The 17,261-nt window shown below is 44.3% G+C and overlaps 7 protein-coding genes across 11 annotated transcripts in view; 6 read left to right on the top strand and 1 right to left on the bottom strand.

Moving 5' to 3' along the window:
- The window catches only part of LOC126556255 (39S ribosomal protein L15, mitochondrial), a 416,466-nt gene that overhangs the window by 66,716 nt on the left and 332,489 nt on the right, over positions 1-17,261 (bottom strand). The gene's annotated exons all lie outside the window — the stretch shown is intronic.
- Positions 1-17,261, top strand: part of LOC126556384 (uncharacterized) — a 258,686-nt gene that overhangs the window by 142,366 nt on the left and 99,059 nt on the right. The window lies entirely within an intron of this gene.
- LOC126567400 (caspase-1-like) overlaps positions 1-17,261 on the top strand; it is a gene marked incomplete at its 5' end in the record, with an annotated part of 178,948 nt that overhangs the window by 116,646 nt on the left and 45,041 nt on the right. The gene's annotated exons all lie outside the window — the stretch shown is intronic.
- On the top strand, positions 1,770-4,920 carry LOC126555965 (sphingomyelin phosphodiesterase). Of its 2 annotated transcripts, none has more exons than XM_050211110.1 (5): positions 1,770-1,839; positions 1,915-3,551; positions 3,621-3,805; positions 3,873-4,055; positions 4,369-4,505. In XM_050211110.1, the coding sequence occupies exons 1-5, from the start codon at positions 1,776-1,778 to the stop codon at positions 4,487-4,489; spliced, it is 2,190 nt and encodes a 729-aa protein (XP_050067067.1). In that variant the 5' UTR covers positions 1,770-1,775; the 3' UTR covers positions 4,490-4,505. The 2 variants fall into 2 exon arrangements, with proteins under 2 accessions (XP_050067067.1, XP_050067066.1); XM_050211109.1 differs by lacking the exon at positions 4,369-4,505 and adding an exon at positions 4,858-4,920 and having other exon boundaries at positions 1,772-1,839.
- Positions 3,561-17,261, top strand: part of LOC126568780 (E3 ubiquitin-protein ligase mind-bomb) — a 191,102-nt gene continuing 177,401 nt past the window's right edge. The window contains exon 1 of the mRNA XM_050225406.1: positions 3,561-3,569. The gene's annotated coding sequence lies outside the window, so the exon portion shown is untranslated. The remainder of the gene's footprint in view (positions 3,570-17,261) is intronic.
- The window catches only part of LOC126556015 (maltase A3-like), a 252,849-nt gene continuing 241,413 nt past the window's right edge, over positions 5,826-17,261 (top strand). The window contains exons 1-4 of one of the 2 annotated variants that reach the window (XM_050211172.1): positions 5,826-6,341; positions 6,399-6,965; positions 7,029-7,624; positions 7,698-7,816. In XM_050211172.1, the coding sequence (XP_050067129.1) occupies positions 5,826-6,341; positions 6,399-6,965; positions 7,029-7,624; positions 7,698-7,815 (1,797 nt within the window). In that variant the 3' untranslated portion in view covers position 7,816. Of the gene's footprint in view, positions 6,342-6,398; positions 6,966-7,028; positions 7,625-7,697; positions 7,831-17,261 lie in introns of those variants that run through there. The other variant, XM_050211171.1, reaches the window with a different exon arrangement.
- LOC126556036 (lamin Dm0-like) lies at positions 9,390-15,525 on the top strand. The gene is made up of 6 exons (XM_050211201.1): positions 9,390-9,823; positions 13,612-14,059; positions 14,140-14,601; positions 14,971-15,192; positions 15,275-15,376; positions 15,467-15,525. Exons 1-6 carry the CDS (start codon positions 9,390-9,392, stop codon positions 15,503-15,505), a joined length of 1,707 nt encoding a protein of 568 aa, XP_050067158.1. The 3' UTR covers positions 15,506-15,525.

The raw sequence follows: 17,261 nt of genomic DNA, 5'->3' as shown, positions 1-17,261 counted from the left end.
AGGGCTGACGCGACGGCTATTGGGAAGCAGCGTGAGTCAGGGTGTGACCCACATTTTGGCAATCGAAACTGATCGACGTACAGGCAGGCGGGCCTGTCCGATTTGTAGCTGGTGTGTTCCGAAAAAAAAAAACGGGTTTCTTTCATCACAAACCGTTGCTGGGGAAGCGAAAGAAAATGGCAAGTTTGCTTAAGGCCGGTTTACAGCAGAAGCCGTGCTGGATCGTTTCCCGATGCAACGCTCGATGTTGGAAAGAAGTTTGTGTCGATTTGGTTGCTACGGGAAACCAGGGACTGATTTTTGTTAACTGTTATTAAGCATAGTTGATCTCTCTGGTCAGATGCATCCGCTGGCGAGACTCGGACTGAACGATCGTTCATTGTTCAAAAGGAACAGATATCATTTCTTTGTTGTTGCCAACATCGTCAACATGAGAAAATCATTCCAGCGTCCAGCTACATTAGTCAGACAATGATGAACAATTTGCTTATAGTTCTCAGTGCCTTCAGAGACTTCCCCTTTACGTATGCTTTGTTCGGTCGGGTATCGGTAGGAACGGATCGTGAACAGACCTACTAATGGCTGCGCGAAATGCCACATACCGGGCGTGTGACATAGTTAAATCCATATCTTTGGCCACCATCAACGCCTATGCAATCGTACCTGTTGCCAATGTTAACGTTATGCAAGATGGATGTACGAACGGGCGTCAATGGCGGAGTTACGATCAGAAGAAACCAGTGCTACCAGTTCCCCCGCAGTCCGGCATGTTGAACTATTTAGCCATCTCCCACCTAGAATGGAGATCACCTGCAACTAGGTTACGACCGATGGAAACTTTCCAGGAACGCATGTAATCGTTAACGGTAGTGCAACGATAGGTTGATGAATCGATCTTTTTATGAGGAAAAAGCGTCCACCATAAAACAGGAAGTGAATGTTGTGTCCGCAGAAGGGCATCGCTACAGCGTTGACATGAATATTTATCAAACACTCTTGGTCAGTGGTCATAGTTCCGGTAAACTTTCCGGATGTGGGATTATCAAAGAAACTGTCCACAAACACGCACATGTTACGTCAAGTGAGATGAAATTGTAAATAACCGGGTGGTAGATTACAACTGTTTGCCCTTGGAATGCATTCGCGAAGCGTAATGTGTTGTGATTCACTCGAAGCTTAGTGTAAAAATATAGCCAGAGACAGGCCTCTGTCCTTGTTGTCGCTAGAACTAGTAGCCAATGCATTTCCCGTATTCCAACGGGATAGGAACATCAGTACACAGGAAACCTAGGACGGTTGCTGTGAGGAACGCTTCACTGATAAGGTCGGATGTTTATTTAGATATTGATTTGTCACAACGTCGGACAGGGCGCGAGATTATTAAAATGCCTGCCATATATCATCACGGCGTGGCATTCCGTACGTACAAAGGCTCAGCCATTTCCTGCAGTTTGCAATACGCCTTTGTGCTGGCGTGTAAGTGAAGAAAGCAACTCTCGAGAACGTACCGACGCTTGCATAAATAACGAACGGATGGTGTTCATTTCTGCTGCTAGTCTGTAACTGCAGCAAAGCCCACTCGCTAAATTACCAAAGTGCCCTTGACGGCGATCGGTCGACGACTCACTCGAAGTCGTGCACACTCGTTTGCGGCCGTACGTCGTTTTGGACGAAATTGAAAGTGAAACTGATAGCGTGTGTAACGACTACAACGAAAGCTTATTTTTTCTGCAGATCCCAAGATTCCCAACGACGAACCACCAACCAACGACAAGATGAGCCAGTACTATTTTCCGATCGTGTTTGTTTTTCTGCTAGAGATTCTGCGTCTGGCACAGTGTAAGTTTCGTGAAGAAGATTTTTAATTTGATGCCAATGATTAAGTGTGGTCGTGTCTGCATATTCTTTCTTTAGCACATCCATTTCTTTTTAACTCGGGAAATCAGCAGCGCCGGGCGCAGATAGAATGGAAAACGCCCGAGGACAACTGGACGGCCGAAGCAGCACCCAGAAGCATCTATCCGTTGTTGCAAAATCAGTACAACAAACATCAACTTCCACCGACCAACCAGTACGAGATGATCGAGGGTGATGAGAACGAGCAGTCGTTAAGACGGATGCACGAGGCGCGACAAAACGCATCTGCTCGCACGCTGTTTTACACCACCAAGGAGGAGTCCCATCTACCTCCGCTGCTAACAAAGACGATCAAGTACTTCAACTTGCAGCAAGTCGCGTTCGAGCTAGAAACAAGCGTCATGTCGCAGGTATCCTGCACGGCTTGTAAAGCTGGAGCCGGTTTGCTGCAGCACTACATACGCACCGGCAAGAGCAAGGAGGAGATCATCAAAATGATTTATCAGTACTGCGTGAATCTGAAGATCCAGTCGGCACGCGTGTGCGAAGGTGTTAGTCAACTGTTCGGTGTGGAGGTTATTTACGTGCTGAAGCGTATAACGATCGGACCGGATGAGATCTGTAGTTTCATTATTGGAGATGCTTGCGGAGATATTTACAATCCATATCACGAGTGGGAGGTCGAATTTCCACCAGTTCCGAAGCCTGATCCGCGCGAGTTAGGTTTGCCGAAGGAAGCTGCCCCAGTGTTTAAGGTGTTGCATTTGTCCGACACTCACTTCGATCCGTACTATGCCGAAGGATCCAACGCGGACTGTAATGAACCGTTGTGCTGTCGGTTGACGAACGGACGACCGACGACTCCGAATGGTGCCGCCGGAAAGTGGGGTGATTATCGGAAGTGTGACACACCGCAGAGGACGGTGGATCACATGCTAAACCACATCGCGGATACGCACTCCGATATCGATTTCATCATCTGGACGGGAGATCTTCCACCGCACGATGTATGGAACCAGACAAAGGAAGAGAACTTGAAGGTGCTGAAGGAAACCGTCAAGCAGATGACGGAAAAGTTCCCCGGTATTCCGATCTTTCCGGCGTTGGGCAACCATGAGAGTGCACCGGTCAACAGTTTTCCACCACCGTACGTTCAGCAGGTGGACAGTTCGATTGCCTGGCTGTATGACGAGCTAGACGTACAGTGGAGACGTTGGCTTCCGGCGAGCGTTTCACATACGGTGCGTCGTGGAGCCTTCTACTCGGTGCTCGTGCGGCCTGGCTATCGTATCATCTCACTCAACATGAACTACTGCAACAACAAGAACTGGTGGTTGCTGCTGAACTCAACGGATCCAGCAACCGAACTGCAGTGGTTCATCTACGAGCTGCAGAGTGCAGAGTTTGCGGGTGAAAAGGTGCACGTGATCGGACACATTCCTCCCGGGCACTCCGACTGTCTGAAGGTTTGGAGCCGTAACTACTACAAGATTGTGTCGCGTTTCGAGAGTACCATCACGGCGCAGTTCTTTGGCCACACGCACTTTGACGAGTTTGAAGTGTTCTACGATCCGCACGATCTGAGTCGTGCGACCAGCATCGCGTACATTGGACCGTCGGTGACGCCGTACTATGACCTCAATCCAGGTTATCGGATCTACTACATCGACGGTGATCATGATGAAACTACACGGGTAAGTGGTAGGGAAGAAGTAGTCGCGAACCTGTTCTCGTATGATTGATTATTTTTTCCAATATTCCAGCTAGTTGTAGATCATGAATCGTGGATTATGAATCTGAAGGAGGCAAACCTCTACGATTATCCGATCTGGTATAAGCTGTACTCTACTCGGGCGGCCTATGGCATGAAGGGTTTACGTCCCGCAGACTGGGATCAACTGATCAACAACATGACCGACAGCAAGGAGCTGTTCGATCTCTACTATAAGTGAGTGGCAGTGATAATGGCCTTCCTCTGGAGAATTATTTACCAACCGTTATTCTTTCCGTTCCAGGCACTACTGGAAAAACTCACCGGTCAAACCGGAGTGCGATTACGAGTGCCGCAAGCGCATATTGTGTGATGCGAAGAGTGCGCGATCACACGATCGCAAGTACTTCTGCGAGGTCGTTGAGGCGAAAATCGACGAGAGCAACAAGGGCTGGAAAGATTGGATCTTCAGCTCGATTAGCTCCTCGTACGTACTCTACAAAAAACTGTTCTAGCTACTTTTGTCCATCCATTGCGCCCGTTTGCTTATCGGAATATAACTGAACCGCATGCAGTGTTAAACACGCCCATATGCATACTGCCATCACACACTGTGTACAGCTAATAGAGAAGCGTGGTGATGGTGGTGTTTACCGTGTGTCGCTTGCTAACATCTACTCACGCTAATCTCACTCATTTGCCTACTTTAACGCACTAGTCTTTCGGAGGTGTTTTCGGTCACAGCTCATGTCAAGTGTTATCTCTGTCGCTTTCCCTGTCTTCACGCTTCCTTTTCACAGCAGCTCTGTAGCTGAAGGTGACCAAGCTTCGTCAGCGATCGCCAGCGAACATGAACAAGTCGTGGCGGAAGCGTACGAACGTAACAGACGGCTGCCCAGCGTGGAGCGGGCTGCCGGGTGATCGGATTTCTGCTGGTTTTGGGTATTGTTTTAAATGTCGACATTAATACGAATATGGTGAATTTTACTCACACGTTTTAGTTTGTAGGATTATTTCAACCATGCTATGTTGGTTCGTAAAAAATGTATGCTTAAGTGTGTTTCCCTCAGGGATGTAAATAAAAGCAATTTTACAAAGCATTTTACACTCGATGAGGTATTTAAATTCTGAGCAAGAGCACCAGGTGTTGGTTTTGGTAAATATACAGCAGAAAGGGAATGTTACAGAATTGTTGCATACATAATTCAACAATATCTCACTTAAACTGATCACCGTTACTGAACCATTTTCGGTTTTCGGTGCACTTGTATGTTCTTCTCTTTCAACAGCATATCCTATGCGATTCATGGTATAACGAAAATTTTCTGGCGAAAACGATGACCATCTGAGGTCAGTGATGGTGTTCCAGGATGATGTCTGGGGCCGGATATTTCCTTCCGTAGAGTGTTTGTATGAAGATAAAAGTCCAATGCGATATCACCGCTGGTTCAACCAACTTAAACTACGATCGGATGAGTGAACGTGAGAAATGTCGTGATACACGACGAGGTGTGGAGTACGAGGATTGTTGGGACCTCCAGTTTAGAATGAAATACATCAAATGAACGGTAGGTTTGTGATAAACGAATTGAATCCAGTTATTGCTACAGCAGTACAATCGAATTGTACCTCAAGTGAGCGTGTTAGACGGCCTTCCGTCACCAGTGACTAGCCTGCCTGCCTACACAGCGATTGAATCGAACTGAACCGGAAACACTTAAGCACTGGCTGCCTCCGGTTGAAAGAACAACAGACTTTTTTCATTTAGGAAAACACAGGTACTCGACTAGGTGAGCGCAGTGCGTGCATAAGCCCTAACTTAAATAAGATATATTAAAAATACAATTCAATCAGATAAATAGTGTTAGAAGACTCATCTGCCTGTAAATAAGATTAATGCAATCTCACCAAAATAAATTATTTCAAATTGTACCTTTTCTTTGCAATTCGTCTTTTAATGGTAACACTAAAACACTTGGAGGAATGCCCAAGAGTTACTTTACTTTCTGGGCGCCTCCGTTACGTTTATCAGGTGCATTTTCAAGGAACTGTCGGAGATAAAAGGGAACAGTTTAATGTTAAAGCACTTCAACTACTGCTGCCTGCTGCTTTAAATCCCTTCGTTACATCAATATTATCTTATCGGGTCTCGGTCGATTTGATCAGTTGATCCTATTTGCTTCCTGATTGAACTTTCCAGATAGCGAAAATATATAAAACGATACGCATTAGAGAGTGGCTGTAACATAAAGTGACGATGGGCGTTCTGAAACTTGTTCCAGTAGTGTGTGCAGTTCTGATCGTGCCTTGGGTGCGATGTTTAAATCTAACCGAACCGACCAGCCGTGATTGGTGGCAAAAGGCAGCATTCTATCAAATATATCCCAGATCGTTTATGGATAGTGATGGTGATGGAGTGGGAGATTTGAACGGTATTGCATCGAAGCTACCATACCTGAAATCGATAGGCATTAAGGCATTTTGGCTCTCACCCATCTACAAATCGCCAATGGTGGACTTTGGCTACGATATATCCGATTTCCGCGACATTCACGAGGAGTTTGGTACGATGGCTGATTTTGAGCAGCTAGTGGAGCAGGCGCATGCTCTCGGCTTGAAGGTGATCATGGATTTTGTACCGAATCATTCGAGCAATCTGCACGAGTGGTTCATCAAGTCAGAAAACCGAGAATCAGGCTACGAAGATTATTACGTGTGGCATGATGGTAAAACGAATCCGGATGGTGGAAGAAATTTACCACCCAACAATTGGGTAGGTAAACTAAAGCAATCCACAACTCCACACTACTGATTGATTTTCTTGTGCTAGATTCAAGCATTCCGGGGCAGTGCTTGGCAGTGGAGCGATAAGCGACAGCAGTACTACCTACACCAGTTCACTGTAGAGCAACCCGATCTCAACTACCGCAATCCAACGGTAGTGCAGGAAATGAAGGATGTGATACTGTTCTGGCTGGACAAAGGAGTGGATGGTTTTCGAATCGATGCCGTGCCGACACTGTTTGAAGATACGGAGCTGCGTGACGAACCGTTGAGTGGGTTGGTGGACGATCCGGATGATACCAACTACCTGTCCCATATCTACACTCAAGATTTGCCCGAAACGGTCGAGATGGTGTACGAGTGGAGGGAACTAATTGATGCTTATCAGCAACAACACGGTGGGGAGACTAGGGTCATGATGACGGAAGCCTACTCATCGCTGGACGTTATAAAGACCTACTACGGTAGCAGCACTGGACGGTTGGGATCGCATATGCCGTTTAACTTTAGGCTTATCACTGAGGTGAACCAGCAATCGACGGCATCTGATTACGTGAAGGTAGTAAAGGACTGGATGAGTATCTTACCCGCTGGCCAGGTGCCGAACTGGGTGGTAAGTTAGCGATTTGGCTTGTTGACTCGGTAATGCTCGACATTTAGCACATTTTCTTGACAGATGGGAAACCACGATCGACCACGTGTTGGGTCACGCCTTGGGGAAGAACGTATTGACGCGCTGAACATGATCTTGCTCAGCCTTTCTGGAGCGAGTGTCACGTATCAGGGGGAAGAGATTGGCATGACGGATGTGCACATCTCCTGGGAGGATACGGTCGATCCGGCCGCCTGCAATGCGGGCAAAGACTTGTACGAGGAAAAGTCGCGCGATCCATGCCGCACACCGTTCCAGTGGGATGATACAGCGATGGCCGGCTTTACGACAGGTTCCAGCACGTGGCTACCGGTCGGTGACAGGTACAAGGAGGTAAACGTGCTCGTACAGCAGCAGGCCGAAAAGAGTCACCTTAAGGTGTATCGTTCAATGATGGAGCTTAGGAAGTCGAAAACATTCCAACTCGGTACGGTAAAAGCGGTTGCAATTAGCGATACTGTGCTGGCAGTTGTACGGGAGCTGTCGAATTTCAGCACTTACATAACGCTGGCCAATCTTGGCAGCCAGCTTGAGGTGATCAATGCTGTTGGATTATCCGATTCACTGCCGGACAAGCTGTTCTTTGACGTAGTTAGTGTTGGTTCGCATAATATTCGAGGGTAAGTTTAATATCACCCGAAACATGGCTAGATGATCAGTTATTATCGTTTAACATTTTTTGTTGTTTAACAGAGGATCAGTAGCGACCAAGGATATAGTTTTGTTACCCAATGAGGCGTTCGTTTTGAAAGCGCGCGTTGGACCGGTAGAAAAAGTGTATTCATCCATTTGCGAGAGTTGGCTTCAATAAATGCTGCAATTATTAAAGCGTACACCAAATATAACCATATTTTGTTTAATTAAAGTTGTTGCTGATGATCCGTTGTGTGAACCGATCACGCGAAGGGATTAACGAATCCGAACTTGCGCTGTTCCTTGTGCGTCGCCAGACTACTTGGATCAGAAGCATAGGCTTATATCTGGAGCGACCAGGACCAGTTCCTATAAGTGGATTTGCGTATCTGCTGACAACGTGTTGGGATGACGGGCGTCATCAGCTTTGCTAAGGTCCAGCGGGTTAACTTGTTTTCCTGGCCCCTCCAAGAGAGGTTTTTAACCGTGTGACCAAATAACGGCTAGCGATCGACTTTCTCCTAATTTTTCCGACGGAGTAGGAAGGCACTATTGGAGTGCGGGACCAAAATACGTAGGGAATGCAAAAAGGAATGAACTTACCCTCACTTGAAAATTCCTTCCAAATACCTACAAGTTCTTGTTGTTGAGTTTCAGAAGTAACTCCGATTATTCATAAACGTTTCGTTCTTATATACTAATTTCGATTCCTTGATCGATATTGTCAAAGAGAGACAGATTAAACTTTTCTTTATTTCAGTTGATTGCATGAACGAAATTTAAAAGAAATACAAGTATATTATAGCAAACTTATAGCATGATTTCTTTATATTTGTTTTCTATAATAAAAGCAGCAGCAAATAAGGAAATTGATCTTTTGCCATTCTACGTATGAAATAATTGAATTTAAAATTATTGCATCCTATTTGTAAAACACTTGTTCATTGAACCACCGTTTCAAAAACACGATTCGAAGTAAATAAAATCTACAGATTTGGCCGTTATTTTTAAATTTACTGCGTTTTCCATAAAATAAATTACACTCAACCATCACTACCTGGAACGGAACCATAGTTCCCAAGCATTTTTTAATTTTTAATTTACTTTGATGATTTGAATGTTTGATGAATATTTATTTACTCGCATCGCATTCAATTAATCTTTTGATATTTTTTCAGTTTATTCATGACACAAAAAGCTAATTTTGTAATTAAATAAATCGGAACGATTCAATCCATAACGTCAAACTGATAAACAGCCATCCAAGATGGCCACCGCCGATCAACATTGTGTCACCTGGGAGCGGTAACAGTGACGCCATTTTTCTGGTGCTTCTTTCGTGTCTGGACGAAGACGAATGTGTGTCCGTTGAATTTTGTTGCCGTCTACTTGCAATAAAGTATTCCACCCATACATCTCAGGCTGTGGTGATAGAAAAGTGTGAAAAGCATCGAAATATTGATAAGAAAGTTTCGAATCGACCAGCCATTTGGTTTGTGTGTGCCCGGTTAATGCCGATCGCAAGCGCGTGCCCGTCTGTTCCCTCCTGATTCGGAGCCGCCTTACCGAGCGTGTGTGCTTGTGTATGTGTGTATGAAAACGAGCGTGCTGTGAAAGTGAAGCAGCAGAAGAAAGCGGCAGTGTGAAGCGCATAAAACCCAGCAGCGCCTTTTTTCAGTTGTTAGGAAGCTGTAATTATTGACCGTACGATTGTGTGGTGCTTTTTCAAGGAGGAAAACACAAATCAACAACATGTCGCAGCGAACGAAGCGTTCCGGTGCATCGACGCCGGTCCCGGTGACGGCTAGCACCCCGGTACAGCAGAGTGGTAGCGCGGCGATGGGTGCGTCGCCATCGCAACATCACAGCGGCTCACGTCCGGCAAGTCCGCTCAGTCCTACACGGCACTCTCGAATGCAGGAAAAGCAATCGCTGCAATATTTGAACGACCGTCTGGCCGCCTATATGGACAGGATGCGTATGCTTGAGCAGGAAAATTCGCGCCTCACCATGGAGGTGCGTACCTCGCAGGATACCTCCACTCGCGAGGTGTCCAACATCAAATCGATGTACGAGCATGAGCTGTCCGATGCCCGCAAACTGCTCGACGAAACGTCGCGCGAAAAGGCCCGGATGGAGATCGATGGCAAGCGGATCCTCGAGGAAAACGAGGAGTTGAAAAAGCGGTAAGGCAAATGGAAAACCACCCCCGGGAAAATAGGAAAGACCTGTCGCATGCATTGTCGATTAGATTTGGTTGCGGTGCCGTGCCTAGAAAAGTTGGCTGCTCGAATCGCTCGGTGAACGAAGGACAGACGAGCAGTTGTCTCCCGCCGAGCGTGGATGTACTCGAAAAATAATCTGATGGGCGTACGCGGTGTGGGATTATTTAGTTATTTTTTACTCTGGTGACGTCATCGATTTATGTCGATCCCGAAACAGTGAAAAACAAATGTTTCGAAAGGTCGTCGCAGAGTGGCGTGTTTTAGATTTTAATTTGTTTACACTACACCCTACAGTTCCTGTACGATGGATACATTTTATCACACCGTTAAAATTTTGTTTGTTGGTCCGATAGTAGCAGGCGGTCAACACAGATTGTCGTAGCCACCGTTCTGTGAAGTGTCCATGACGACTGGTAATTTATAAACACATTACGTCATTGTGTATGAAGTCATGCCTCATTGCAACACACATAAAATATGACGTCGTTCAAGGTTTCTTTTTCGTTGTTGGACACACAGTTCGGATCGGTCCTTCAATAAAACGCGTCCGTGTCCGTCCGATCATGACGTAATTTTTGTTTTTGGAGGGAATGGATATCTAAAATTTCAGATGACATCAGTCCAAATTCTTCTCACCGGCTGCTGGGTTTTTTTTTAATGCGTTTGACACACAATCGTGTTGAGTTGAAAAGCCGGTTGTTTGACAAGCGCGAACGATTACCAACACATAGCTTTTGCTCCGTACTAACACCACCACCAATTGGTAATCAATTTGTCGGATAGCAACTCAACCAAGCTCCCGGACTAGTAAAAAAAGCGTTCGGCATGCGGGTGGCATCGACATATTCTACAGTTAAAGTTCTCGCTTCTTCATCCCAAGGAGAAGGGGGACTGTCTTATAAAATACTGCTGCGTATGGCACGTACGTTTGGTAAACAAAAGAATAAACGCCAGATAAAATCGTGTCACACCCGGGCACACTAGTTGATAAAGTTTACTCTATACGCAACAAGTGCATGTAATGTGTTTTGAGGAGATAATTGTTAAAATATTTTGTTTCGTGCTTTACGAAACGATTTTTACAAGGTGTTTTAGTTGATATTGTAAAAGCATCAATCATTTTATTAAACAATACACATGAAATGGTAGACTTAGTAGAGAGCTGAGAGTGTCACCGAAATTTGGGCGACATGGCATCGAACGTGTTAATGCTAAAGTTTCAATACAAATTTGTCTTATAATTGCCATAGTTGGCAGATTTTGTCAATAGTGAAGTTTCACGTTGCTTGATTTTGTTTAGTTATAATATCTCTTTTGTTTTCTCCGGAAAGGAAAACCGACACGCTCGTCTCCGAAGCAGCGGAGGGATAGAGATTTTATGATTTCCGGTTTGTTTATTCTTTCGGCTTCTTCACCCATGTTTGGTTATTGTTTCAAGAGGACGATGGCACGATGCTGGTGCGTGTATGACTTACCGTTAGGCTCGCTCTTGGTATCCGTCCACCCCGAAGATGATACTTAATTCCCACCATCGTTCAATTTAAATTTGTTGCCACGGAAGAGTCCCTCGAATTCGTCGGAACACGCTAAACCGAACCGAACAGAAGAAAAGAAAAAAAAAAAAGAATGAAAAATAAACTCCGAAGCGCGCATCAACACGCCCGCAGAGGCTTTGCTCTTCCATAGCGTCACACGGGTGTGCCATACAGAAAGTTATTTAGGCATTTTTAGGCATGTTTCATCGCTTTCGATGGAAAATCAAATATTGACTCTGAATTGTAAATCTCTCCAGCCGCTTACTACTCCACTGCGCAAGGGGTGCGCGCATTCCGTCCATCTTGCAGCGTCTGTCAGTGTCCCTTAAAATGAACAGCGTTGTGGTCGCTTGAATCTCTCACTAACGAAGAAAAGAAAAAAAAGGGGAAAGCGTTTGTCCATGAACGTAGCTGCACGCGCGCGTGTGTGTAAATGCGCGGGCGCGAAACGCACGGCATGACATCATCCAACTTCGGTTGGCTATTCTACGATCAAGAGCCTACTACGCTCATCCATTCCGTGTGGTGTGAAAATGCTGTGTGAAACGGGGGTTAGCGAACGAATGAACGCAGTAACAGAAAGGAAAATAAACGAACGAAGAAGCGAGCAAACAAGTCTCGTAGGAGGGTCACAGGCAGAGCCTACATGCGCTACCCTCTCGCGGGGAAAAACGTTTAGGGAAATGCATTTTTCTCGATTACAGGAGGGGAGAGATAGATCGAGGAATCGATGTTGCATCGCCATCGCCGTGTTAATGTGTGTTGGTGAGGGCTGTTTGGACGCCGTGACGCCGACAGCGCGCGTGGGAGTCCCTTTCGGTTACAGAAACCTTTGCGGAAATTTGTGTTTTTCTTGCTTGTTCCTACCGCAATTCGTATGTTAAGGGCAAGGGAAAACAGATGAGAATGAATAACAAGTAGGATCGATTTTTTTGCTACTAACAAGCCCTTTTTTTCCCTCTAATGGACCATTTCCTGATGGAGCATCGTACATAATTTGATTTATATCGGGTTGGGGGGGTCATCGTTACCACCCCAGGCGTAAAGTAATTTTAACCTTCGTGTCCCCCCCCCCCCCCCCCATTCGTAATCCATGTGCAAGGTCCGCTTGGTAGAGAATCCGGGAGGTTCTTTAAATTATGCATATAGGTGGTTCAAGAATAAGGAGAACCAGAACGATAGAAAAAGAGTATGAAAATTGTGAAAGTCCCAGCCGAAACGCATCTTCATACTATACAAAACAAAACCACATTCCGGTGAAAACTGATTGCTATATTTAGTCATAGCTTGAGGCCGGGGTAGTTTAGTTGGGCCTCGGCACTGTCTATGCGTTGTGTGGTTAAAACTATGATCACGCTTATCTTGGTACCCACATGTGTACCGCGTGAGTCAAACGCGCCAAGTGCAAAGACATACCGATCGTTGAAGGAGGAGATTTTTGAATGATACAAACCACGTGTGTGTGTGTTTGATGGTGTGTTGAGAGTAATACGGAATCTCGCTCTCTCGCTTTTTCGATCTCTCTTTTGCCTTCTGATCTGTTGAAGCAACAAATGTATGAAAATATGCGCTATGGTCCGCTAGAAATCTTCTACTAAATGCTTCTTTCTACAACATTAGTAATGGACATTGCATGACAAAGCAAACAAACGGCACCACGAAGGAAGTCAAGAGAATGTGACGGAATCGAGCGTGAACGTGTTTTGAATACGCGAACCGTTTTTCTTGTAAGAAAATGGCTCCCCCTTCAACGAAGGGGGATCGCTAAAGATGGAATAATTGGTCCATTGATGAATCATGTGAATGGTACACATAACACGTTTTATGGATATGTTGAGGAACACATTGCTTTAGAATTCCGCAAGATAATTTAAACATTTATGGTCAATCACGTCATACCTCCAATAATTCATAGAAAGAACGATCGAAGAATGGAAGCAAGTAGGATCAGAATTCACGATAGGTCCCCGTTAACAACTTATGCACTCACTAGAAATTTCGCCTAGTGTCTCAGGAGGACTTGATCAGTCTCCGAGGGTCAAAATATGCCGTTTAGCAGGGCATAAAGTTGTTAATTAATCTGCCAAATATCGTACGGTATTATCTCAGTATATTATCTTTGAATCCGCTTAAGTGAAATATATCTCACAATTAATCATTTGAAAATGTATTTTTACTAATTGTCTGTTAATTTAAATTATTTTCTTTACATAGCTTGGATCGCAAGACGAAGGAAGGCGCGGAAGCGGAACGTAACCTGCGTGCACAGGAAGCGCGTGCGAACGATTTGGCCGGCAAGTATCATACGCTCGTGGCCGACCACAAGAAAGCTAAGGAGGACCAAAAGGAGCTGGAAAAAGAGCTGGCGAAGCTTAAAAAACAGCTCGATGCGCTGCGTAAAAATCTTGAGGAAGAAACCCTCACACGTGTCGAGCTGGAGAATGCCGTCCAAACGTTGCGCGAAGAGCTGACGTTCAAAGATCAGGTGCACATGCAAGAAATATCGGAAACGAAGACCCGCCGCCAGGTGGAGATCAGCGAAATCGATGGCGTACTGTCGGAGCAGTACGAGGCGAAGCTGCAGCAGGCGCTGCAGGATCTGCGCAATCAGTACGATATGCAGCTACGCATGAACCGTGAGGAGATTTCCGATCTGTACGAGGTAAGCAGCGGCATTCAACGACTTTTGTTTTATAAATAAAGCATTTAAACCCTTTCATCCTTTCGTTTGTGGCATTGTAGGCTCGTTTACGAGATCTGGAGCACCAGATGAACCAGGAACGGTTACGCCATGCCGACGAAAAGGACAAATTGATGGAGGATGTCGAGCGTCTGCGTAAGGAGATGTCGATGCAGCTGCAGGAATACCAGGAGCTAATGGACATCAAAATCTCGCTGGACATGGAAATTGCGGCATACGACAAGCTGCTGAGCTCGGAAGAGAATCGGCTAAAAATTACCCCGGGCGGTAATATTTCGCTATTCTCGCAATCCGGTCTGTCCAGCAGCATGTCCCGCACCGGTATGGTTCGCCGCACACCGAACCGTGCTGCCGCTGCTAAGCGTAAGCGTACGGTGTTGGAGGAATCGGACGAGCGCAGCGTGTCGGATTATTCCGTCACTTCGTCCGCCAAAGGTGATCTGGAGATTGTGGAGGTTGATCCGGAGGGTAAATTCGTGAAGCTGAGGAATAAATCGGGCAAGGTAATGTTAGTTTAATTATTGCTTTCGTAGGGTGTATATCCATGTATGGATTTTTTTTATCACTTACCATTAAAAAGTCGACTATTTAATTGGAAAGTTCTACAAGGGGCTTGCAATATTCCGATATCTTTTTGGAACGTTTCAACGAGTGATGCCAGATAGATGGAACCGCTTGTTGTAAATGAAAAATTCTATTTATTTACAATCGATTATGACGGTCCAATGCCGTATAGTCAACACCGCTTGTGTTGAAAAAAAATTACAATCATATTGATAAGGCATTTCCTCCCTATCATCTGCCTTATCCCGGGCATACTCGGTTGAAATGAAAAATTCTAATTATTTTTTTTTTTTTTGTGTAATATCTAGGAAGTTCAAATCGGCGGATGGTCCCTTGTGCGTAAAGTCGGCACCAATGAAACCGTGTTCAAATTCCATCGATCGCTAAAGGTTGACGGTGGCGCATTTGTAACCGTTTGGTCGTCCGATTTGGGCAAGGATCACGAACCACCATCTACAATCGTCATGAAGGGCCAGAAGTGGTTCGCCGGAGACAACATGACTACCCATCTGATGAACGCCGACGGAGAGGTAAGAGCAATGCGTGAAGAAGGGAGTAGGGCTCTGCAAATAGCAAATACAACCATTTCGGTTCTCTTTTTGTGTCGTGCAGGAAGTTGCTGCCTCTGAACGTGTGAAGCGAATCGTATCGACTGCTGCCTCCCGTCACCGTGAATACCTTGGAGGGTATGGCGAGGAACTTCATCACCAGCAGGTGCGTAAATAATAAAAACTGTTTAGACCATTATTTTGCAGAACAACGCAGTCGTCGCAGAAGCTAATTTCATAATTCAATTTCTTCTAGGGCGAACCACGAGGCGATGAAAAATGCCGCATCATGTAATAAGTGCCGTGTAGTATGGTTGCCTGAGATATGGCAAACAGTGTGGCGTTTATATATAATTTTATCTTTACAAACATTACATCAGGAAACGTTTCCCTGCTGTTGGTTCAGGAGAAAACGTTATCTGCTGTAAGGCGACTAATTTAAATGGAGGTTATTCCTGCGCATCTATAATTAGATTTGACACAAAACAGACACACACACACACATAGACAAACTTACATGGATAGACAGAGAACTATTTAGAAAGGGTATTCGTTTTTGTCCCGTCAAACGCAGCAATGTCCGTAGCACACACAAATGCGGAAGCGTAGGAAAGTTAATCGTCGTGTTTGTATAATTTTTCTTATATATTTAATTTCTTAATATTCGAAACCTCCCACAAACACATACACATATTTAAAAACCAAACTGTTTGCAACGTGCGCGTTAATAGATCTTTTACTATGAAGTCTTTAGTAGAGATTATTGCACACACAAATGAAAGGAGACCATCACCACTTTGTGCTGCGACTGTTACAGGAAAAAGAATATGTAAAATATAACCTATTTGTGGGACTAATTATATCTGCGTGTGCGCGAATCCAATATATAATGCACTTTTTATTAATTTTCGGAATTGATTATAACACAAAACTAATGATAGCATTAACGGACTATTGGATTAACGTTAACGACTAATTACGTTACAAATAACGAGCAAAAAATACAAAATTCAAAAGAAACAAAGCATACACAAACTCACACGCGTAAATAGTAAATGAGAGGCCTTTTGTTGCGAAAATCTAAATAACAAGAACTCACTAACTTGGTAGTGTTTAGAGGAAAAACGAAAGAAAATTGTAAGCAACGAGAGAGAAAGGGAGAAACAGATGTAGATGTACTATAAAAGGTGTAAGGGAATAAGAACGAAGCACGAAATTTAATATTTTTATAGGTTGGATGTTGTGAGCAATGATTTTTCTTTCCTTTTTTTAAATGAAATGTCCAACACAAACATTCTAAAAGTTTTCATTTTCATCTATTTCACGTCAATGTTCGCGCCACACGCTGTGTGTATGGAGGTGTGATGTACATTTCGATTTAAATTACTTTCCTCTAGTGAAGGCTGGTTAATGTTCAAATTCATTTTGAAAATGTATTCTCCCTCGCTCGATTTTTTCTTTGTTTGGATTAATTTATTTCCTCCATGCTTAATTTTGCTTTCCTTGTGTTTGTTCTTTTCGTGTATTTGTTGAACTGCCTTGAATTTTGCCATGATTTTTAGTTACGAAAATAAACAAATAAAAACAGCAGATAGAGAGGAGGGAGAACGAGCGAGAGGCGTTTTGTTTTTCTAAGCCATTATAAATCTGTATTTTGCTTAGTTTTGTCCTGAGCGCAGGTACTAGGAGGAAGTATCATCAGAGTATCTTCCAGCAAACCACACATATAACATGAAGCGCCGAAAAGATCAGTAGAATGCTATGCGAGATAGCAGCATCTCACAGTGGTGAGAATTTGTAATAAATGCATTTCAGATGCAACTCTTGTCTGAAAAAATGTGGTAAGAGTATTAGTTTGCTTTTTGCTTTGCATTTTTTGACACATCACTCACTATTGTGTGGCAGGAAAGAAAAAAAGGAACCTTAAAAATATCGATATATTTTTTATGTTGTAATTTTTATTGTGTTTTTTTCTAATATTTTAAAATATATAATTTCTCTATATGAAGATGGGTTCCTTTTTGTTAGTTTGGGTGAGACTGGAAACAATC

This window comes from Anopheles maculipalpis, chromosome 2RL, assembly GCF_943734695.1.
Source record: "Anopheles maculipalpis chromosome 2RL, idAnoMacuDA_375_x, whole genome shotgun sequence".
NCBI lineage: Eukaryota > Metazoa > Arthropoda > Insecta > Diptera > Culicidae > Anopheles > Anopheles maculipalpis.
Note: the sequence above shows the minus strand (reverse complement) of the source record. Positions and strands in the feature narration are given on the sequence as shown.